Source organism: Bos mutus, chromosome 18 (assembly GCF_027580195.1).
Source record: "Bos mutus isolate GX-2022 chromosome 18, NWIPB_WYAK_1.1, whole genome shotgun sequence".
Classification (NCBI taxonomy): domain Eukaryota; kingdom Metazoa; phylum Chordata; class Mammalia; order Artiodactyla; family Bovidae; genus Bos; species Bos mutus.
This window is the reverse complement of record NC_091634.1, coordinates 44,760,468-44,784,794: the sequence shown is the minus strand read 5'-3', so window position 1 is coordinate 44,784,794 and position 24,327 is coordinate 44,760,468. Positions and strand designations below refer to the sequence as shown.

The window sequence follows — 24,327 nt, the reverse complement described above, 5'->3', positions numbered from 1 at the left end:
TCTGTGTAACCAGATAGAATCATACATTCTATTATGCTTACTGGGGTATGATCACAGGCCTATTGATAATTGTCCAGTGTTAACTACCTAGGCTTAAGGCATATGATCATGGGTGAACTTTGATTGTATCTTTCTTTTTCCTTTGTTCAGACTAGTTTCAGGGGACTTTATACACTTAGGGTATATAAGGTTTTCACAAAAGCTGGCCGGGGTCCTTGGCTAAGAGGAGACTCTGCCTTGGGCCCGCCGGTGTAATAAACTGCACTCCGCTACCTGCATTGTCCTTCTCAGAGAGTTTGTTTCCCAGAACCCATGGCTGCAACTGAGGGACAGGATCCACATGGGGAAGCCTGCTCCACTCTGACCCCCACCGACAGCCTGACAATGACCTCACAATCAGCCTCTGGACCTCCTACCCTTGGAGGCCAGTATCCCCGGCTCTGCCCCAGCACTGCCCTTTATGTTCGCATATATGTTCAGGTCTAGAGGAAAACACCGTACCATCTGAGTCATCCAGGACCAGCGACCGGAGGCACAGGGTTCAACAAAGTGGGAGTGGGCCACCTTCCCGCCCACGGCTGGGCCAGGGCTCCACGATGACAGAGCAGTCAGAGGACCTGAAGAACTCCCTGCCTACAGAGAGGAAGCTTGTGTGGAGGTCGGCCGAGGAGAGGCGCATGTCAGACCTGACTCGAGTGTTGGAGTGGCTGGAACGGAGGCAGGGGAAGAAGAAGCAAGCTCTCCAGGTGTGTACTGTCACAGAAAACCTGCAAGCAAGGCTTCATTCAAGGTGACTGAAGCCTGACGTAATGGGGTGAGGGGCAGGTTTGCAGCACGGGGGTGAGGGGTGGATTTGCAGCACGGGGGTGAGGGGCAGGTTTGCAGCACGGGGGTGAGGGGTGCATTTGCAGCACGGGGGTGAGGGGTGGATTTGCAGCACAGAGGTGAGCCAGTAAAAGAGTGCTGGAGGGCGTGGGGAGATTGCCCACGGGATCAGGCTGTCCTTGTTTGCTAAGGATCCCCACGTAGTTAAGCTCCTACCCTGCCCCAGAGACTGGGAGGTGGGGATGCTGTCTTTCCCGATGTTCGCATTTCAAAGGATGGCTCTTGGCCTGCTTGTGCTCATTGTGTCTGACTCTCTGCGAACCTGGACTGTAACCCACCAGGCTCCTCTATCCGTGGAAATTTCCAGGCAAGAATACCAGGGTGGGTTGCCATGCCCTCCTTCAAGGGATCTTCCTGACCCAGCATCTGGAGAAAAACATTCCTGGATCGTAAACCTGGGCGAGAGGCTGAGAGAAGATTTACATCTCAAAGGGGCAGAAAAGGAATTTACAAGTGTAAATTTTCAAAAGAAATTGTTCTAGGAAAGGGGAGGTCGAGGGTCTACTGTCAGGAAGAATCCTGTCTACTTTCACTGAGGTTTCACTTAATGAGAGACATTAAAGCTGTTTCTGTCAGCGTTTCAGAAGGGCTGAGGGACAATTGCATTTAGGGTCTTGCTGATGTGTCCTTCCCATTGTCCCCAGGCACTTCCAGCCTCGCTGTAGCCCCAGGGTCAAAGGGCATCTTCCACCTCCACTGTCCTCAAGACTCCTGTTAACACAAAAAACCTCAGACGCCCAGTTGAGTCCGACTCTTTGGGACCCCATTGACCTTAAGCCCGCCAGGCTCCTCTGTCCATGGGATTCTCTAGGCAAGAATACTGGAGTGGGTTGCCATTCCCTCCTCCAGGGGATTTTCCTTATCCAGGGATCAAACCTGTGTCTCTTCCATCTCCTGCATTGGCAGGCAGGTTCCTTACCACTAGCACCACCTGGGAACCTCTTCCTTTCTATCCTTCATCGGAACTTAGTTTAACTGCCTGTCTTAGTCCATTTGGGCTGCTACAATCACATGCCATAAACCAGGTGGCTTAGAAACAACAGAAATTTCCTTCTTCCCAACTGAGAGATTGGGAAGTCCCAGATCTTGGTGCCAGCAGATTTGATATCTGATGAAGGCCTGCTTTGTGGTTCATAGATGGCTATGTTCTCATAAAGAGGAGGAGACAGGAGTGCTCTCCAGGGCCTCTCTTCTAAGGTCCTAATCCCATTTATGAGGGCTCCACCCTCATGACCTCACCGCCTCCCGAAGGCCCCACCTCCCCAACATTATCACATTAGGAATTAGGATTTCAACATGTGAATTTAGGGGGAGGGGGCACACGAAACAGTCTGCAACACCAGTTTTCTCTCTTTCTCCAGGAACAACCAGTTTTGCCCCAGTTTCCCTCAAGAGTTCCCCTTTGGTTCCTTCATCTACAGAAGGTCAAGCCACACCCTTGGAAAGTGGTCTCTTCAGCAGAGGAGGCCACCTGATCTTGACTCCCCTGGCCCCCAGATAAAAAAAATGGGTGAAAATGGCATTACTAACAACAGTGATAATTTTACTAAGCATTTGCTGCGTGCCAGGCCCTGTGCTTGGCATTGTAGTGAGTTGTCTGGTCAGCTGCTCCCAGCAAGGCTACAAGGTAGGCACTGATCTTACCCACCAGCTGAAGGATAAGGAAGCTGAAATGAAGAGGAGCTCACAGAGCTAGTGAGGGTCGAAGCCAGGGCACAAACTCAGACGTATCCAGTTCCCAGCTCATGGGCTGTCAGGCCCACCCCCCACACACCTTTGCCACCACCTGTCCTTTCCTGCTTCTCCCAGCTCATCTGCCCCTGCCTTTCACGGGAGCTTCTGTTCTGGTTATGTGTTTATTTATCATTATAGTCATTTACTGAGGGTGGCTCAGATAGTAAAGAATCTGCCCTTAATGTAGGAGACCCAGGTTTGATCCCTGGGTTGGGAAGATCCCCTGGAAAAGGGAATGGCAATCCACTCCAATATTCTTGCCTGGGGAATCTCATGGACAGAGGAGCCTGGCAGGCTACAGTCCATGGGGTCACAAAGAGTCGGACGCAACTGAGCGACTAACACACAATCAGAGCGGTCTGGAGTGCTAGTTTCATCAGATACACATAAACACATCTGACAAACGTATTTTACTCTAAGGATTTACCTACCCTACCAATTACTCCTCATTTTCGGGGGGAGGTGTTAGGGCTTGACTGCTGGGCCTCTCAGAACTCAGTTACAGAAATCTTACTCACTCCTTTGATGAACATACTTGATCCCATCTCTTCCTGCTAAGTTTATATTCTAATAATGTTTTCACAGCTGTCGCTTCTATGTGGCTTTTCTTGTAAATAATTTTGGACCCAGAAAGGGAACAAACTTACTTTCAAAATACAATTGAATCTTCAAGCATCGTTACCCTTTCCAGAAGCATTTGGATTTTGAAAGAAGCTCCTGAGAGAGAGGGTGATGCTTCCGTGGCAGGTCTCGGATGGCAGGTGGCAGGGGACCCTTTAGTGAAGACAGCTGGAGGGGGGCTCTCTGTGGCCCTGTCTCCCTTCTCCTGGCAGTCCAGGCTTCTCCCCTCTTCAGCACTATAACCTCTGGGTTATAGTCTACCCAGAGGGCTGTGCCCCTTGTGAACATCTGTCATAAAAGAAGACCCCTGAGATTTAAGGTCACGGGCACAGGGCCTACCAAGTCAGTTTCTGTGACAGTTTCCTGATGGGTCTGTGGTACCAAATCAGTTCCACTCAGCTTCCTTCAAAAGAGGGGACTGCAGCTACTCGGGCAGCTGTTGAAGAGAGGTTGAAGGTTGAGAGGGGAAGGAGGGAGGTGGGCCACTCTCGGAGTAACTGGACTTAGTTTCTCTCTAATCAACTAGGAGTATCAGCCCTGGACCCAGCTTGCACCCCCTCCCCCACTAAGCCCCACAAAACCCTGAAGGTAACTAGTACCTGCTTCTTAGATGGTCTTTGGACAGCTTCCTTCCACACACCCAGACTGGCTTATCAAAACCCTCCTTCCATTCACAGAGTGCTGCTAACAATCAGGGAGCGCTAAGCACCTCCCCACAGTAATTCATTATTTCCCACCATAACCCTATGAAGTAGCTTCTGCTACCATCCCCATCCTCAGATAAGGGAACTAAACTGCACAGAGAGCCGTCCCTTGCTCAAAGTCACTCGGCCAGACAGCCATAGAGCAGGACTGCAAGCCAGGCCATCAGCCCTGGAGACCAGGTCAGTCATCTGCACAACCCTCAGAACCCGCAGCATACCCCAAGGGGAGATCCAGTCAGTTCAGTTTCCCCGCCAGGCTCCAGCACCCCAAGTCTACCCGTTAAGGATGGGCCTGGACGCACCTTTGTGGGCCCCTCCCCTCCTGGGCCGTGATGAAACTTACTAATGAAACTTACTCTCTTACCGGGTTCTCCTGGCAGCTGTGAGAGCCAAGCATACATGCCTCGAATGGACTCGTTGCACTTACCTGGCCTTCCACCAGGCAGACTGGAGCATCTGGGGAAAGAAAAAGGCGGGAGGATTGTGATGACCGCTCCAGGAGGACAAGATGGGATGGGGGTGGGGTGAAGAGAGGAGGGAGCACCCTGGCTGGGCTCGAAGACTGGAGGTCATGTAGGGAAGTGGCAGCTAGCAAGGCCATTTGAGGGCTGGAACGAATTCCTCCCAGGCTGGAGGGTGGGGCCCTCCTGTGGAGGGTGATAGGGAGCCAGTGATGGACTCTGAAGTGGAGAGGGACAGCCACGCCTGGCGCTGGAAGTGGGATGAGGACGCCAGGTGTGTCTGGAGGCAGAGGGGCCACAAGGGGAACAGGAGGACGAGAGTAGGTACTCAGGCTGGGTGGTCCTTCCCCTCTGTGGCGTGCAGGACCAGTCTGTGCCCACTGAGGCGGCCACAGGGCTTTTCTCCCTGTTGTTTCAGAAGAGCAAACCCAAGGTGGTGATAGCCTCGGCAGAACCTGCGAAGGAAGAAAAGAAAACCAAAACTGCCCTGAAACATCAGGGAGCCCGCCGCAGGAGCCAAGGGAATCAACAGGTGGCGTTCTCTGAGCAGGTGACATCACCCCGCCTACCCCAGCCCCTCCACACGAAGAAGGGGGCGCCCACTCTGCTTTTGCACGGAATTGGCTACTTTTTCTTCTAAGTGTGGGGCTCTAAAATTCATCCCTGCCTCACAGTAGCACCCACATAGATCACCCACCCCCTCCAGCCAGCCAGCTCCCACCCAACACACTGTGCAATCCCAGTGGGAAGACCTGCACCCTTGCTGTAGGGCTCGTTCTTCCTGGGCACCACCTCCCTCCCCTAAACCATTCAGGAGTGCCATTGGAAAGGGGGGACAACCAGCGATGGCTGTGGTCTCCAGGGTCCCTCATGAGCTCTAGGGACAGAAGAAAGAAGTTGGTGAGCAGACACCAGTGTGCACTCCTATCCCAGGGACCCAGCACCTAGAGTCAGCCTCTCCTTGGGTCCCCCTCATCTGCCCTTCAGCCAACCCTTGAACTCACTCACTGGGGAATGAAGGAAGCAGAGCCAGAACCCATTACCTAGCCTATAACATCTCTCCAGATCTCCTCCCAGGCCTCAGGGCAAAACTCCAAGGAGGACGAAACCTCTGCCCTCTACCGAAGGCTCTACAGAGTGGAAGCAAAGGGAAAACGCCTCAGCAGCCTGACCCCAAGCACCAACCCCAAGGACACACCCAGGAGATCTGGTAAGGGAAGTACCTCGGTGGGGGGATGCCAGAATTGTCCTCACCGTTGCCTTCCTATCAGAGGGGCCCAGAGACGGCACCATCCTCAAGGCAACACCGTCTATGTCAGCCCCACTCTGTGGATGCAGGAGCCACCATGACTAGGGATCACAGCATCAGGGGTGTGACCTGGACAGGAGACAAGTGGGTGTCAAGCCTCAGCTGGCACCAGGGGGATGGGGGCGTTTCTTCTCAGGAAGCTAGTATCCTGTCCCCAGGCTTCCTGAAGTCATTTTGGTGACATCACCCTCAGGTCCAAATGATCTAACTAGCTTAGATACTGTGACAAGGCACTACAGAAGGTACCACAGCTGCTGGCCCGAAACCTGCCAGGTGATGCTAGTACCCAAGAAGAAGTGGGCTTGGGCTATGCCAGATACTTATTGCTAAGACTGACGATGTTTGAGTCCCAGCCCCACTGATGGGTAACAAACTCAGAGTTGCATAATCCCAAGCAAGCCATTCCATCCATGGGGTCTAGTTTTCACATCCGCAAAATGCGACAATTACACAACCAGCCTCACAGTATAGTGTGGTATTTTAGCAAGTCAAGGCACAGACCACCCTCCACCAGATGCAGAGTAGATGTTAGCAAGGGGCTGCATGCGGCCTCGGTTGCTCAGTCATGTCCGACTCTTTGTGACTCCGTGGACTACAGCCCTCCAGGCTCCTCTGTCCATGGGATTCTCCAGTCAAGAATACTGGAGTAGGTTGCTATTTCCTACTCCAAGGAATCTTCTCAATCCAGGGATCATACCCGCGTCTCCTGCACCTCCTTCATTGCAGGCAAATTCTTTACCACTGAGCCACCTGGGAAGCATATGGAACTTCCCTGTAAACATTTTGCTAACATTCTCAGGTGGGCTGTGTTGGAATAACAAATGCATTTATTGTACCTGGCCTCTTGGGATGGAGGTATATGGTTAAAAAAAAAAAAATTCTGGAGGGGATTTCCAATTAGCTCAAAGGAAGAGGGGCAAGAGCCTTGGAGTAGGGGTTGCCAGTTCTCCTGTGTTTCCCTCCACTCTGCCCAACAAAAAGTTCCTATTTCTTTTTCATTTAATGTACCAAATCCATTGTAACCAAACTGTGGTGACTTGCCAGTTAGAATTAAATATGATTGGCTCTAAATGCAATGCGAGATCCAGGACTGAATCCTAGGCTAGTTATTCAGTGAAAGAATTGGTGAAATCCAGGAAAAAAAACTCTGCAACATGCCCATGTTAATCTGTCATTCCTGGCTTATGTAAGATGTTAACATTGGGTGGGGGGGATGTATAGGAGCTGTCTGTAAGAGTTGTCTTTGCAATTCTTCTCTTCTATAAATCTAAAAGTTTTCCAAAATAAAAAGTTTATTTTCAAATAAGTGGAAGGAGTTCAACTTATGCCCTATGGGAAGCCCCACCCCTTCCCCAAGTGTCCTGTTGTTCTCCCTGTCCTGGTCCTGCCGGGAGGCTGAGCATCTGTGGATCTCACTTCCAGGACTATTTCCTTCTCCCTGCTCTCTGCCAACCCAGACAGGGAACACATCCCTTCTCCCCAGACCTCTCACATGAAGCCATTGTGTGTCAGCAAACTTTACTGAAAGTTTGGGGCAGCAAAGGTAAATAATTACATCATAGATGTACACAGCAAACATATTAGAAGTCTATTATGATGCCCTCTCGTTCTTCAAAGTCCTTTGTCTCCTGCCATCAGGAGATTTCCCTGATGGCTCCATTTCCTGCAGGGCTGGTTTCCAGATGCTTTGCTCAACTCCAAGACTAGGACTAGGGTCAGACAAGCTAGGCACGCAGGACACAAAATTTAAGAAGGTGGTCTCTCTCAGGCCCACCTTGCCCTTGCATGAGCCTGAGAGCAAACACCTCCGTTAGTTTCGCCCCCTAAGTTCCTTGTTCGTCTCACTCTAGTCCTGGTTCTGCCCAGCTCTCCCTCTTTTTCTCTCTTTCCTCTCCCTTCTCCTCTATCCTCTGCCTTCCCTGCCCCACACATTCCCATTGCCTTCTTACCTCAAGGGATCATTTTGTTCCACTGTTTCATTCCACACTCAATGTAGTCTGTGAAAAAAAGTATTTTTTTCAATGTAGTCTGAAAAAAGATATTTTCCTAAACAAAGGCAGTTCCTTCCCTAAGAGAAACTCTCACACAAGTTGATATTTTTTCCGTCTCATTGCACAAGAATGCCAGCAGGGCAGGCTGACTCACCAGCCCTTTGGTCCTCTGCAGTGCCTCCTGCATCTATCTGCCCAGCCCTGTCCCCCACAAAGCCACCCTGTCGAGAGCAGGCGTCCCTCTCCAAATGTAATACAACCAATGGCCACTGGGGGTCAGCAGGAGCTCACGCAGACAAGTGGGCCGTTGTTCATAGGCATCCAGCAACCACCCGGGCATCCACGTGTGGCACCAGGACTGAGTCAGGGCTGAGTCTGGGCACAGCAAGGGGAACGTACTGTGAAAGCTGTCAGGAGGCCAGACATGAGTGAGCAGGATCTGGTTTGGGAGTCAAGATCAAGACAAAGCAGCCTCTAGGAAGGGTGTAGAGGGAGTTAAGGGCTATGGCAAAAGTCTAAGAAGGATAAGTGTGGATCAAGAAAAAGCTTTCTTTAAAAAAAATTTTTTTTTAAACTTTTTACTTTATACTGGAGTATAGTGGATTAACAATGTTGTGATAGTTTCAGGTGGACAGCAAATACATATATGGGGATACAGAATACATATACAGGGATTCAGCCATACAGATACATGTATCCATTCTTCCCCAAACTCCCCTCCCACCCAGGCTACCACATAACATTGAGCAGAGTTCCCTGTGTTGTACGTAGGTCCTTGTTAGTCTTCCATTTAAAAAATAGCAGTGTGTACCTATCGATCCCAAACAAGGAGAAATACTCTAGCCAGAACATCTCTTACTAACCTCCCTCAGCCCCACTCAGCACCCAAACAATTGGCGTCATTTTCAAGAACCAGCTGTTTTAGGGTCTTGTCCACCAGTTCTGTCTGTGTAGTTTCCTCTCCGCACATCCCATTATCAGCTTAGAGAAGCCTGTGCAGATTTCTGCAGCTCTCCATGCTACTCTGCCCTGTAGATTCTAGCTGAATTGCCTATTCTCTGTTCTCAACTCAGAGAAATGGCTAGACTCCTGTCTAGGTTTTCTCTACCCATGCTGCAACCCTAAAGCATCTTCCAGCCATCAGCTGGGGCTCTCGTGGGACTCACCCCTTCTGTTTCATTTTCTAAAGGATCACTGCCCTGTATTGCCAACGTCTGAAAAATGCCATTTCACCTATCAGGCCCCAATGTTTAATTGCTTGAGACGGACAGGTAAATCTAGTTCCTATTACCACACCTTGGCTGAAAGCAGAAATCTCAGACTGGCCTTTCCAAAACACAGCCCTAAGTGAGTGCAATCACAAGACATGGAAAAAGTTTACGAAGTTGGATCTGAATTCTTAAAAGGTGACTGTGGCTAAGGGCCACTAAAAGATGCTGGGAAAGCATTGGGAACACACTTGCAAAGTAAATCTTGACAAAATCTGAGCATCTAGGCTAAGAAAATGGAATTCATTTGGCTTTCTCTTCTTGCCCACCTATGCTCAGGGCATTCTATCAATGCCAGGCAAGTGCATATTCCTAATGCAGAGGGTTGGGATGCAGTTACCCCCTCTGTCTCTGGGTGATTATAGAGTCAACCCCTGGAGTCCCAAACACAGCTCACCAGAAACCTAATGTATTTGTTCAGCCATGGACTCAGAAATATGGGACATTTTGTCCAAAAGGGTAGCCAGGACAGGCTCCCAGAAAAAGGCATTGATAACCTGGGTTCACGTTTTCCTGGCATCTTGGTCACATGACTTAATCTCTCTGAGCTTCCACTTTATTATTGGATCAATGGGCGTGATATGATTGTGAGACTGTAGTGCCCCCTCCCTAGAAAGCCTTTAGAAAACGGCCTGAAATGTGAGTTACTCAATAAGTGTTAGCCAATATGTATAATTCTCATTATCATTCATTTTAGTACTCATCTTCCCTGCATGAGACCTACTTTGATCTAGAAGAGGATCAAATGTCTCAAGAAAGTCCATGGCCCTTTCTCCAAGGGATTTCCATCTGTGTCAATGGAGATGTGTACCTCACGATTCTCCTGAAACATGGTAGCAATTTCCACCATGCATAAACGGACTGCTGATGCCTCCTGACTCCATCACTCTCTCAGGGGCCTGCTATCAGTTTAGAGAGCTGTACTGGACACAAAGATCCCAGTTCAGCCACGGACTCGTTGTGAGCCCTGGGGCAAGTCAGAGCCTCTCTCTAGGCCGTTGTCCCTCCATTTATGTTATAGAAAGTCTAGACTTTCCCAGACGTATTCTGATAAAATTTCTGCATTTTATTCATGAATTCTTGCAAGTTTACAGGAAGAACAACTTACTTACAAAGAAAAGTCAGATTAGCATCAATCTAGAAATGACATTTATAGACTACTGATTATTACAGTCTCACAATCCTATTCTTAGTCCATATATAAGTTACTGTTAGGGTGAATGAAAGATATTTGCAAAGTCAGAAATATAGGGAGTTTCTCAGCCACTTATTCATTTATCTAAAGAAAATGCTCTAGAAGAGAACAGAGACATCAAATTAGGAAATAGTTGGTTTAAAAATAAAAATCTTGATATGCACTTAAAATCATGTGTTTTTAGAAAGAACAAAAAAGGATAGGCAAAGAAATATGCAAAGAGATGAGGTGGATTTAACGCAAAAACAAACAACAGGGTGAAAGAGAGAGATTTTAAAATGCTAGAGAGAGTAAACTGTAAACCTACATACAACAAAAAACAGTAGTTAAATAAGCATTTAGAAGTGCAAAGTAGGTCTGACAAAAATAGTTAAGTAGGAGACTGCAATATACCTCTTTCAAGACAGATCAAATAGATAATTTCAGGAAGTGCCTAGAAGAATTAACAATGCAATTAACAAACCACAACTTTATATTTGAATAGAGAACACACATTTTTATATGGCCAAAGCATATTCACCAAAAGAAAACTTTAACATTCAAAATAGTAAAGATTTTAGGGCCATTTACAACTCAATAATTAGAAATAAAATTTAAATTAAAAGATAATCTCAACAAAAATTAAGAAACACACTTCCAAAATACCATGATTTCAAAGATAAAAACTAATGGAAATAAGACTGTTTCATACCAAAATCTATGGGATAAAGGCAAAATCTATGCCTAGAAGAAAATTTACAGAGAAAACTGAAAGCAATGGTTCTTGTCTTTATTAAAACAAATAAAAAGTAATACTTTTATTAATTTAATGACATAGAAGAAATAATTACTATGAAAAAGAGAATTCATCCATTTAATACCAAATAAGATGAATGAAATACAAAATTAAAAGTAGCTAAAAGCATAAATCCAAAGATAGCTTTTTAAAAAAACAAGTGACAAATAGTATGTATAGCATAAGCCTTGTCAAAAGAAGAGTCAAAAATATACGAGATTTTATACGAGAAAGGGTGCATAAGCAAAGGTAAGAAATATATTAAGTGAATTATAATAGAGTGTTGGAGAAGACTCTTGAGAGTCCCTTGGACATCAAGGAGATCCAACCAGTCCATCCTAAAGGAAATCGGTCTGGAATATTCATTGGAAGGGCTAATGCTGAAGCTGAAACTCCAATACTTTGACCACCTGATGCAAAGAACTGACTCATTTGAAAAGACCCTGATGCTGGGAAAGATTGAAGGCTGAAGAAGAGGTTGACAGAGGATGAGCTGGTTGGATGGCATAACCGATGCCATGGACATGAGTTTGAGTAAACTCCGGGAGTTGGTGATGGACAGGGAGGCCTGGCATGCTGCAGTCCATGGGGTCACAAAGAGTCAGACATGACTGAGTGGCTGAACTGAACTGAACTAAAACCCAACATAAATGAATAATTTCTTCTCATACTATAAACTATCAAATGGACATAATAAAGAGTGGAAAAGTTGACTAGAGCAATTCCTGAGGTAAAAATTGGAAGATGGGAGACACCTTCCCACTAAAAAGGCACAGGGACAAATGGTTTCACACCACGTTCTACCTAACATTAAAAATCAAATAATCCCAGTGTTACTTCAGCTATTTCAGGCTACATAAACATAGACATTTCTATTTTCTCATTTTCCTTGTTATGATTTTTAGATAAAGGTCTGTAATTTAAAAGTGCACATTTCATTTTCTTTCTTTTTTTTTTTGCTGGAGATTCAGTTAATTAATTTATTTTTTTTAGTATTTTAAAAACAATTTTAATTAGAAATTACATTCTACATACAGGTCAACACATTTCATTTTCAAATACATAGTTTTTTAAGTATTTTTAATATAATGTATCATTTTGATATTAATTTCTCACTTAAATTCTTTCTTCTCTGCAATCACCCTCTGTGTTTTTTCAGTCTTTTAACTTTATTGAGGCTTCCAATGGCTAAGGTAAATGTCACATTGCACTTGAAAATATGTAGGTTATTTTTGAATATCTTTTGATATTGATGTCTAACATAATTCCACAGTGAGAAGAGAACAGATTCTGTATGATTCAGCATCAGTCATTCAGATCATGAAATCTTTGCACCTTGTTTTATGTTCCTGGATATGTTCCAGTTTATGGTCTCCTGATTTATAGTCTATGGGAACTTGAATAGAATTTGTATCCTGTTGTTGTGTGAAAATTGTATAAATCTTAATTGTGTTGAATTGGTTCATAGTGCTTTTCAGGTCTGCTATATCCATCTACTTTTCTGTCTGTTCACTCTATTAATTTTTGAGAGCTTGATAGTGAAACTTCAACTAAAAGTCTTAATTTATCTACTTAAAAAAAGAATTGTAATATAGAGTGGAACCATATGTAACTTGGTTCTGTATTTTCCAAGTCTCCTGTAAATGTGTTACTGTACTTTCATAATTTAAAAATAAGAAAATATAGGTACTTCTGCATTAATTTGACAAGCCACCATGCTGGATGATGCAGGGAACCTGAAGCTGGTGCTCTGTGACAATCTAGAGGGGTGGGATGAGGAGGGAGGTGGGAGGGAAGTTTGGGTGGGAGAAAGCATATGTACACCTATGGCTGTTTCATGTTGCTATATGGTGGAAACCATCACAATATTGTAGAGTAATTATCCTCCAATTAAAAATAAAATTAAAAAAAATAAAATATTAGGCAAAAAGCAGGCCAACCTCACAATAATATGGATGCAAAGTTATTTTTAAAACTTTAGCAAATAGACCTAATGTTTGAAAATATGGCAAATATATCCATCTATGAAATGAATAATAAGCCATGACCAAGTAGGATTTATTATAGCAGCTTGCAAATGGTTAGGATATCAAGGTATCTAATAACATGATTTATCAATAAATTAAAGGAAAGCCATATGATCATTATCAGTAGATGATAGAAAAGCAATAAACAGACAACCAATTATTGCTAATAAAAACCTTATGTAGACTAAAACTGCTGAATATTACAAAGCATTCTAAAAATTCTGGCATACATCATTCTAAATGATGGAATGTTAAATCACTTTATTAAAATCAGAAACAAAATGAAGGATGACTTCCTTCATCATTATTGACACTGTTTTGGAGAGTGTCAAATGCAACATGTCAAGAAGAGTACATAATTTTTACAAATATTAAGGGGAATATGTTTTCATTTTTCTCCTGATATGACTGTCTTTCTGCAAAACTCCAGAAATTCTAGGCCCAAAATGATACTATATGATGTGGTTGTTTGTGTACTAGAAAAACAAAAATTTTACCAGTAGTCTTTTCTGTATACCAGTCCCACCAGTTAGAAATGGGAAGAAAATACTCGTGCAAGCAAAAGTCTGTAAAATACAGAAGAGTATATTTAACAAGAAAATAATTAAGGCCGCCAAGCTCTAGTCCCAGCAGTATTCCCCTCAGTACAAACTCCATATTTGGGCAGCAGCAGACCCTCACTATTTCATTTAATTTATGTGTGCCTTTCTGCACACTGTTCCTCCCGCCCAGCCATGCTCCTCCTCCTGCCTGCAGTACTTTCCTTCCTTTTTATCATATGATAAACTGTTCGTCCTTTAAAATCCCAGTTCAAAGTTGATCTCCTCTGATACCTTCTTCTAAACCCCCTTTAGGCTAAAGTTCACTTTAGGTGAATTTTCTCTAGGGAAGGAGAGAAGATTGGGAGAAGGAAATGAATGAAAGGCGGAAAAGGGAGAGAGTAGAGAAGAATGAGAGACAAGGAGAAAGTAAGGAGGATAAGATGAATAGGGATTAAACAAATGCTGAATGAGAAGCAGCCAAGTTCTTGGCAAGACGTTAGATCCGGTAAGGTTTGAAGCCCATGCAGCCTTCCAGGCCCCATCCCCTTCCTGTCCACCTTACCACCACTCCAACCAGGACCTAACTCCCTGGTGACATCTAATTTCAGACTTAGACATCAAGGATGCAGTCGCTCAAGAATCCACTCAGCGCCCAATGCAATACCGTCGACAAAGCGTCATAGAACCCGTATTACAGGACACTGCCTTTGCCCAGCGGAAGTCAACCGTCTTCAGAGAGTGGGGGGGCAAGATACCTGATGCCTCTTATGAGCGTAAGCTGAAAAGCCTCATGGAGAAGGGCACAGAGCCCAAGATGGAGATAATGAAGATGCTGAAGCCGGAAGAGGTGCTGAGCTGCCGGTAAGCAGCCCTGCGTGGGTAGGGCTGGGTGCTCCCTGTAAGACCAGGCTCTGCTCACGGCGGTCTGTGGCTCAGACACCTGGGCTGAGCCCAGAGCAAGGGAGGGTGGCTGCGGCATGTGCGGGCTCCGCTTTGAGTCCCAAAGAGCTGAAGCCGGTGGGTCCACTAACGAACACGACATTTAGGTGCTGGCGTTTTGATGCCCTGCCTTAGGACACGTACACATCTTTCCCCAAATTTCTGTTTGACAGAAGAAACCATAACTGTTACTCACAAAGGAAAGAATGAGTTGTTTGTGGCCTTTCCTTTTAACAGGAAACTCCCCTAAGTTCCTTTATGCTGTCGAATTGCTGGGACAGTAGCCACCATTCCCAGGGGCTGCCTGCTGTATGTTTGGGGTTTCAGACTCTAAAGTGACCATAAACAAAGTCGGAAACCATTTGGCATGTATGCTGTTACCAAGGGGTCTCCCTTCTTGCTGTTCTTTGTCCTAGTTATAAGACCCACTGGTTTTCAGCAACACCAAACAGCAAGGCTTCTGCCCCCAATCCAAGCATCCCTCCCCAGCCTGATGTTACTCTTTACTGTAAAGATGTATCTGACATGGTTCAGAAACTTCAGTAGAGGATATAGGACAACAGAATAAGGTAGTCATCTTTGTAGAGTTCACAGCAGTGAACTCACCTGCAGGTTTCAGACACCTGGCATCCACAGGCCCCACCACACAGTCCTGGTCTGCTGGCTGACTGGCTGGTGGGTGGATGGGTGGAATGGCTAACCAGCTAAAAGATGGGCAGCAAGCCTTGTTGACTAGAGGGGGTTTCTGCCTCCTGCCACTTCCATGGCTGAATGACTTGGCCATGGCTTTCAGATTGATAGCATGGTTTTAATTGACTCTGGTCAAAGATAGTCTTCCTGGGTTCCATTGCGGGGAGAAATGAGACTTGGACAGCGTAGGGGGGAGAGAATATTTGGAGATGGCAAAAAACAAGCCATTAGAAAAACATCCAAAAGAAGGATGAGATTGTCTTTTGTGATCTTAGTGAGGGCGCACAGGTAGCTGTGTGTGAGATCCTCCCCCCAGGGGCTGGGCTGGTCAAGGAGGGACGGGGTGGACTGTGGCTGGAGCCATCAGGGAAAGGCAGGACTGGTGGGAGCTGCCAGTGAGACCAAGGAAGCTCTGGGCAGATCTTGAAAAAGAAGGGAAGTTCATTGGTGGCCTACTGCTTAGGATTCCAGGCTTTCACTGCTGAGGGCCTGGGCTCAATCCCTAGTCAGGGAACTAAGATCCTGTGGGCCGTGGGTATGGTCAGAAAAAAGGAAAGAGACGGGAGACCATTTCCAATGGATGGAAAACCCAGTGTCTGCAATATACTACTCTTTCCCCACCATGTGTAGCAAAGTAACCAACCAGAAGGTGGCCTAAAAGCAGCCTGAGTCGGGGGCCTCCCTCCTTATGCTAAAGCTGAGAGCAAGGCCAAGGTTGATGGTGGGACAAGGGACATGATGGCAGAGATACTCTCTAAACCGCATGGCAGAGACGGCATCAGTCCTATCCTTCAGTTACAAGTCAGAACGCTGGGGCTTTAGCTAATATTTTAAAATGATGCTTTAATTTTAATTGTTTGAATACTATTAAAAAATACTCACCTCTATTTCTACAACTTTCTCAGCCTTTATTTCCACTGTCCTGTATTTCCCCCAGCCCTTGGCCTCACTCAGATTATACACACGTGGCAGTGACAAGAGAAAACACCTCACAATTTGCATTCAGGTTTTTCCTCCCCACTTGGCATGACGTCACAGCCATATTGCACCTTCTTCTCGAAAATGATATTTTAACATTAAGAAGATTTCTTGAAATGAATATTCCATTGTTTGCTTGACATCCCTCTACTGATGGAATTTATTATTTTCTTATTGTCAATAACCCCAAAATAAATACTTTTATTGATATGGATTTTCTTCCATTGACTTCTCTTCTTGGGATAAGCTGAGGACCAGAGTGGAATTACTGAATCAAAAATACTGAACTTTTTTGGGTGGAGAGGCAACTTGTTTGGCATAAACATTGCCAAATTTATTTCCAAAAGAGTTATGCCATTTTTCTAGATTCCATATATATGTGTTAATATACGATATTTGTTTTTCTCTTCTAGAAAAAAATGTTACTTATGAACCTATTTGCAGGGCAGGAATAGAGACACAGATGTAGAGAATGAACTTGTGGACACAGTGGGGAAGGAGAGGTTGGGACAGTTTGAGAGAGCAGCATTTGCACATACACATGACCATATGTAAACTAGAGAGCTAGTGGGAAGCTGCTCTAGAACACAGGGGGCTCAATTCAGCGCTCTGTGATGACCTAGATGGGTGGGATGGGGTGGCTGGGTGGGAAGGAGGCTCAAGAGGGAGTGGGTATGTATATATTTACGGCTGATCCATGTTGTACAGCAGAAACCAACACAACATTGTAAAGCAATTATTCTTCAATTAAAAACAAATTTTAAAGAGTTATGCCAGTAAAAACTCCCACCAAGTCTTTTATGAGACCTCTGTCAGCTCCAGAAATGTCTGGAGAGCCAGTCCTTACAGAGGTCCCCACACTGACGCTGCTTAATCTAAGCTCTTTTCAATAAAGTTTGGAGCTGCGGTGACTCCACCCTCAACTGACCTGTTTGGCCTTGTCTTGCACAGATACCTGAGGTTATCCAAGAACAACATTCGAACCTTGCTCAAGCTGTGCAAGGATGCGGGAATGAACGTGGACATCCACCCCCACATGATCGAAGGAGAGATAGATGCTAAAAAGGTGTTCAACCAAAACATCAGTGTAGCCCTCTAAAGAGCCCCTCTCCCTGGCCGCCTCGAGCTCCCTCTGCTGTTGGATCCTCAGCCTCCAGATGCCACCCTCTGGTACACCACACTGGCCCTTCAGACCTGGGCCACCCCCTTTAGACGGTAGCAATTAGGAAACAAGGCTAGACTGCTTGCATCATTGTGTTGATGTAGTATTTTGTCCTTGTCATCAAGTCAGAACCAACGCAGGAGAAACTATGGGTTTTCTCCCCACCTCCCAAAGAACACTCCTTAGAAAAGAAATCTTCTAAGAGAGAAATGGGAGTCCAAAGTCTCCAGTCTCTGTACAGAAAAAGTCTTAATGACCCAGATAAAACGATGGTGTGAGCACTCACCTAGAGCCAGACATCCTGGAGTGTGAAGTCAAGTGGGCCTTAGGAAGCATCACTGTGAACAAAGCTAGTGCAGGTGATGGAATTCCAGCTGAGCTATTTCAAATCCTAAAAGATGATGCTGTTAAAGTGCTGCACTATACGCAAGCAAATTTGGAAAACTCTGGAAAAGGTCAGTTTTCATTCTAATCTCAAAGAAAGGGAATGCCAAAGAATGTTCAAACTACCATACAATTGCACTCATTTTACATACGAGCAAAGTAATGTGCAAAATTCTCCAAGTTAGGCTTTAACAGTACATGAACTGAGAACTTCCAGATGTTCAAGCTGGATTTAGAAAGGGCAGAGGAACTAGAGATCAAATTGCCAACATCCACTGGATCACAGAAAAAGCAAGAGAATTCCAGAAAAACATCTGCTTCTGCTTCATTGACTATGCTAAAGCCTTTGACTGTGTGGATCACACAAACTGTGGAAAATTCTTAAAGACGTAGGAATAGCAGACCACCTTACCTGCCTTCTGAGAAACCTGTATGCAGGTCGAAAAGCAATAGTTAAAACTGGAACAATGGACTGTTTCAAATTGGGAAGGAGTCCATCAAGGTTGTATATATTCACCCTGCCCATTTAACTTCTATGCAGAGTACATCATGAGAAACGCCGGGCTGGAGGAAGCACAAGCTGGAATCAAGATTGCCGGGAGAAATATCAATAACCTCAGATATGCAGATGATACCACCCTGACGGCAGGAAGTGAAGAGAAACTAAAGAGCATCTTGATGAAGGTAAAAGAGGAGAGTGAAAAAGTTGGCTTACAACTCAACATTGACAAAACTAAGATCGTGGCATCTGGTCCTGTGACTTTATGGCAAATAGATGAGGAAAAATGGAAACAGTGGCAGATTTTCTTTTCTTGGGCTCCAAAATCACTACAGACAGTGACTGCAGCCATGAAATGAAAAGACACTTGCTCCTTGGAAGAAAAGCTATGACAAATCTAGACAGCATGAAAAGTAGAGATATTACTTTCCTGACAAGCGTTCATACAGTCAAAGCTATAGTTTTTTCAATACTCATATATGAATGTGAGAGTTGGACCATAAAGAAGGATGACTGCCAAATAATTGATGCTTTTGAACTGTGATGCTGGAGAAGACTCTTGAGAATCCCTTGGGCTGTAAGGAGACCAAACGAGCCAATCCTAAAGGCAGTCAATCCTGAATATTCTTTGTAAGGACTGATGCTAAAGCTCCAATACTTTGGCCACCTGATGTGAAGGGCTGACTCATTGGAAAAGACCCTGATGCTGGGAAATACTGAAGGCAGGAAGAGAAGGGGGTGATAGAGAATCAGGTTGTTGGAAGGCATCAGCGATTCAATGGACATGAGTTTGAGCAAACTCTGGGAGATAGTGAAGGACGGGGAAGCCTGGCATGCTGCAGTCCATGGAGTCGAAAAGAATCAGGCACAACTTAGTGGCTGAACAACAGCAAGGGTCTCCAGAGGGATTTCACGGGGAACAACCTGGTAAGGGGCTGTTAGGGACACACACACTCCAGGTCTGTCCAACCATCCCCACCACGTCTCATGGGGAACATGACTCTGTGGGAAGCTGGTCCTCTGGTGTGCAGGGTGGAGAGTGGATTGGGAGAATGGAAGAGGGAGGAGTCTGTTCAGGTAAACATGGGTTACTCCAAGAAGTCACCGAGGGCAAGGAGCTGGCTCAGAGGCACACAGGCAAGAAGCAGCAGGCTGGGGTGGAAGACTGTCCTCGCCTGGTCTCCCGCTCTGTGATGGAGTCTCTGGCAAATCCTGCGGGACGGTTCAGAGCCACTTCCTTCCCACCATGGAGCAAATGCCAGTTGACACCCCTGCAAGCATTTTGAGTAAGGTCAAATGCCAGCGGTCCCACTGACTAGCTGTGTGACTTTGGCAAGTTACCTTCCCTTTCTGGGCCTTTGTTTCCTCATCTGTCAAATGGGGCTAATGATAGAACCTGCTGAGGGAGGATCCTGAGAAGAAGAAACAGAAGTTTATGTGTGAAGCAAAAGCACAGACAATGACACACAGGAGCTCAGCAAACGCGTGCTGCTCCCACAGCTCCTGAGGTGGACGAGGAGCAGCTTCAGCCCTCTCAGCCCTGGCTTCCTCAGAAGGTGTCCTGAAAACGGGGCCGATTGGTGTTGAGTCTAGGATGCTGATTCTAAACCCCTGGCCTTTGTGATATGTCCAAAAATTAAACTGTCCCTCAGCCCCCAGGGGCTAGCGCTCACCCCAGAGGGTGACATGTGGCCATGCTCCAGACGGGCCTCACTAGCCAGGCTTTACTTTCTGCTTCCATATTCAAAAAGGGCTTGGATCCCACCTCGCCCCTACACTATGTTTTTTATTTATTTAAAATATGGATTTACTTTAAAAATACTTGTTTATTTATTTATTTGATTGTGCTGGGTCTTAGTTGCATCATGCAGAATCTTTCAATGGCAGCATGCGGGATCCTTTCTTTTTTCCTTTTTTAGTTTCAGTACATGGTGTTTTCAGTTGCAGTATCCACACTCTCCGTTGCAGCATGTAGGATCTAGTTCCCAACCAGGGATCGAACTCACATCCCCTGTCCCCTGCTGGGGGAGTGCAGAGCCTTAGCCACTGGACCACCAGGGAAGTCTCCACCACATGCTTTTTAAATCTCCGTGCCCCACTTCACAGCTCCAAAGCGACCCCTCAGAAGTGAGTGGCTCTCTCCGCTGAGAGTCATTGCCCTTAGGAGTCAGATTAAAGTTAGAGGCTTCCAATTCTCCTGTCCACCACCCTGCACCCACTCAAGTCCCCACTGAGGGACTTCCTAAGGGAAGGCAGAGACCCTTAGGCTTGCAGGCAGGTCAGAAACACATGCGCAGAGCACCACACCCTGGTAATCCCTAGACAGAAGCCACAGCCAGAATGTCAAGAAACCAGTTGTAAATGATTAGGTAATAGTTTCTCTCCAGTAAGTACCTGTTCTTGGGGAGAACCAGCTCTTCAAAAATGGGAAAGAAAGGTATTTCCTGAGCATTACTGAGTGGCAGGCACTTTATCCATGTTGTTTCATTTAAAATCAGAGCCCACAACCATCTTCAGAGACATCCACTTTGTCCTGCAGACTCAGTGGCCTGCATGAAGCACTGCCAACTGTTTTCCTGCATCAAGGGTCCTGGCCTCCAGGAAGTCCTTCTGCCTGTCTAATCTGCCTCTCCCTTGCTGCAGTGTGAGCCTATTTTCTCTCCTTTGGGCCACAGTGGAAAGAGAGGAGAAGCTGGTCTTCATTCTCTGATAAATATTCATATTCTGGAGGATGTGTACTGAGGAACAAATGAACAGATGAAAGGCCCGGAGAAGTTAAATGTCAGATGCATCAATAAGAGCAGCCTCTGATATGACAATGACCATTTTTTTCAGCTCTCTGGCATACAGTTCCATTTGATTATTTCTCCACTTTCCTTTCCATAGCCCTCTTAAAATGCATTAATGAAGATGGGTCTAGCCCTGTTTTCTAACAAGATGCCAAAGACCGAGTTCCTTTCTGGAACTCAGGAAGGATTGACTCTAAGATGGCTATGGATTGCATTCATTCATTCATTTTCTCTCCCCTCACCAATTGTGTTATATGGCAAGCGTTATGTATTCCCCCTGTGGTCCACTGAGATTGCTGGCTCCTTTTCTGCAGGGCTGGGGCTGTACATCAGCCTTTTGTCCATGACTCACTAGGAGGCCCAGATGCAGGGAGGTGCTCAGGGAGAGGCAAGCCCAGCTTTTCTGGTGTCACAAAGGGGCCAGGGGAGGTGCCACCCTTCCGACTTCTAATCTGGAGCTCTCTCACCTGATGGAGTGGTCAGGTGATTCATAGAAGCACATCTGTGATTCCAACACTCGAGTAACTATCTCCACTGCATCACCCAGCTCCTCAAATCCACCAGGGTCCACATTCTCCCTGACGCTTCAAAGGTTTGGATATACCACCGGGGAAAGAGCAGAACTTTAGTTCACCTGCTTCATCTGCCTCTGATCGTATCACATATTTACAGAATCCCACCAGGTCCTATGGGTGGATCAGGAACTCAGTCATTAAGAGGGCAGGTCCTGCCAGCCTGGAGTATACAGTCCTGAAGACAGAGGAGTAGCCAGTCAATCAGCGCAGAGCAATGAGCTTGTGGAGAGCCAAGGGAGACCTGGAGGAAGAGGACCCCACTATGGGCTGGGAATGGGACACAGAGGAAAGCTTCTCTTCTTTTCCTTTCTTTCTTTTTAAATGCAAATTTCTGTATCAGATATTACTTGCAGCATATATGAGCTTAGTTGTTACATGTGGGATCTAGTTCCCTGACCAGGGATCAAACTCAGAGTCTCTGCGTTGGAGTGCAGAGTCTCAGCCACTGGATCACCAGGCAAATCCATCCCTTCTTTTCTTTTTAAATTGAAGTAGAGTTGACAGATCTAGGCAGTGTATTAAAAAGCAGAAACATTACTTTGCCACCAAAGATCCGGCTAGTCAAAGCTATGGTTTTTCCAGTAGTCAGGTATGGATGTGAGAGTTGGACCATAAAGAAGGCTGAATGCTGAAGAATTGATGCTTTTGAACTGTGGTGTTGGAGAAGACTCTTGAGAGTCCCTTGGACAGCAAGGAGACCAAATCAGTCAATCCTAAAGAAAAGCAATCCTGAACAGAAATTAGAAGGACTGATGCTGAAGCTAAAGCTCCAATACTTTGGCCACCTGATGCAAAGAGCTGACACATTAGAAAAGACCCCAATACTGGAAAGGATCAAAGGTGGAAGGAGAAGGGGATGACAGAGGACTAGATGGTTGGATGGCATCACTCTGGGAGATGGTGAAGGACAGGGAAGCTTGGTCTGCTGCAGTCCATGGGGTCGCAAAGAGTCAGACATGACTAACGGACTGAACAACAACAAATAGTTGATTTACAAAGTTGTGTTAATTTCTGCTGCACAGCAAGAATTATATATCCATATATACATTTTTATATATACATATATACATACATACATTTATGTATTTATATATACATATATACATTTTATTTTACATATATACATTTTTTCATTACATTTTACCACAGGATGTTGAATATAGTTATAGTTCCCTGTGTTATACAGTAGGACTATATATTATAATTTACATCTGCTAACACCAAAATTTTTAAGAAAAGCTCCTTGAAGGACAAAACTTCTAACGCGATGATGATGAAATGGTCACCAATATTTTTGTATGGGAAGGAAGGGCAGGCCAAAGGAACAGCGTATACAGAAAGCTCTGAGGTCAGGGGCAGCGTGATGGAGTAACTGCAGGTAATCTGTCTGGGTGGTGCAGAGAACTGACGAGAAGAGCAGCAGGAAATCATATGCTTACAAAGGATTTGTAAGCTATGCCACAAAGGTTGTTTTTTTCCTCTTGGGCTTGCTCATTTAGCAAATATTTATTGAGCACTCACTATATGCCAGGAACTATAATTACTGGGAATAGAGCATTAAACCAAAAAAGACACCGTTCCTGCTTTCCTGTTGCCTCGTGCTCACGTTTAGTCACTCAGTCATGTCTAACTCTTTGCGACCCCATGGACTGTAGACCATCAGGAACTCTCCAGGCAAGACTACTGGACCGGGTAGCCATTCCCTCCTCCAAGGGATTTTCCCAACCCAGGCATTGAACCTGGGTCTCCTGTGCTGCAGGCAGATTCTTTACCATCTGAGCCACCAGGGAAGCTTATGTTCTAGTTAAAGGAGTTAGTATGTCCCTCAACACCTTTCAGCAACTGATGAGGAAATAAAAAGGATGCAATGAAAGTAGAGAACTGGGCAAAGGATGGGGAGGAAGGATGTCTTTGGCTAGACTGGCCTCTCCAAGGAAATATTTGAGTTAATACATGGCTGTGGAGGAGGCAGCCATGTGCAGACATAGGAGGGTCTGCTCCAGCAGAGGGACAGCAAGACCAAAGGCACATGGATGGGACTGAGAGGATGGTCACTGTGACTGAAGGAGAATGAGGAAGGAGAGGAGGGAATCAGTCAAGCCTTAAAGAGCAGAGTCTGAAGTCCAGAGTTTGGAGTTCATTCAATTGCAACAAGAAATCACTGGAGGGTGATAAATAGAGGAGAGATCACTCTTGTTTCTGAGAGGCGAGAACATTGTGAGAGGGGAAGGGAGAGCCTGGTGACTAGTTAAGGAGGTGTATCAGTTAGCTATGGCTGCATAACAAATTACTCAAAACATGGTTTAGAGCAGAGGTCTCCAACCTCCAGTATCTAATGCCTGATGCTTTGAGGTAGAACTGATGTAATAATAGTGGTAGAAATAAAGCACACAATAAATGTGAGGTGCTCGAATCATCCCCAGACCATCTCCCACCCTCCCTCAATCTGTGGGAAAAAAAAAATGTCTTCCATGAAACTGGTCCCTGGAGCCAAAAAGGTTGAGGGCTGCTGACTTAAAGAACCTCATTCTTGGTGAGTTGACTGGCCAGTTGAACCATTCTTATACGGGCCAGGCTTGGCCTGTCTAGGCTGGGCTCATGTGTTGGTGGGTTAGCTAGTGATTTCCTGAGGGTTGGCTGGTCTACAGTGGCCTTGGCTGGGATGTCTAGTCCCCGCTCTGTGCACGTCACCCTCTAACAGGCTAGCCCGGGCTTGTGTGCATGGTGGCGGCAGTGTTCCAGAAAGTGCACAGAGTCTCCTGAGATCTAGGTTCAAAACTGGCACACTCACCATGATGT

At 45.7% G+C, this 24,327-nt stretch overlaps 1 protein-coding gene across 1 annotated transcript; it reads left to right on the top strand.

Annotated features, from left to right (window-relative positions):
• Positions 1 to 596: 596 nt before the first annotated feature.
• Positions 597 to 17,218, top strand: C18H16orf78 (chromosome 18 C16orf78 homolog). The gene is made up of 5 exons (XM_070388320.1): positions 597 to 746; positions 4,824 to 4,937; positions 5,483 to 5,615; positions 14,121 to 14,373; positions 17,071 to 17,218. The coding sequence occupies exons 1-5, from the start codon at positions 597 to 599 to the stop codon at positions 17,216 to 17,218; spliced, it is 798 nt and encodes a 265-aa protein (XP_070244421.1).
• Positions 17,219 to 24,327: the final 7,109 nt, after the last annotated feature.

Excerpts from the sequence above, each read along its gene's own strand:
- C18H16orf78 (XM_070388320.1), top strand. The coding sequence starts at position 597 with ATGACAGAGCAGTCAGAGGACCTGAAGAACTCCCTGCCTACAGAGAGG. Across the intron at positions 747-4,823 it reads AGAAGAAGCAAGCTCTCCAG|AAGAGCAAACCCAAGGTGGT; the intron begins GTGTGTACTGTC and ends CTGTTGTTTCAG. Across the intron at positions 14,374-17,070 it reads GAAGAGGTGCTGAGCTGCCG|ATACCTGAGGTTATCCAAGA; the intron begins GTAAGCAGCCCT and ends TGTCTTGCACAG.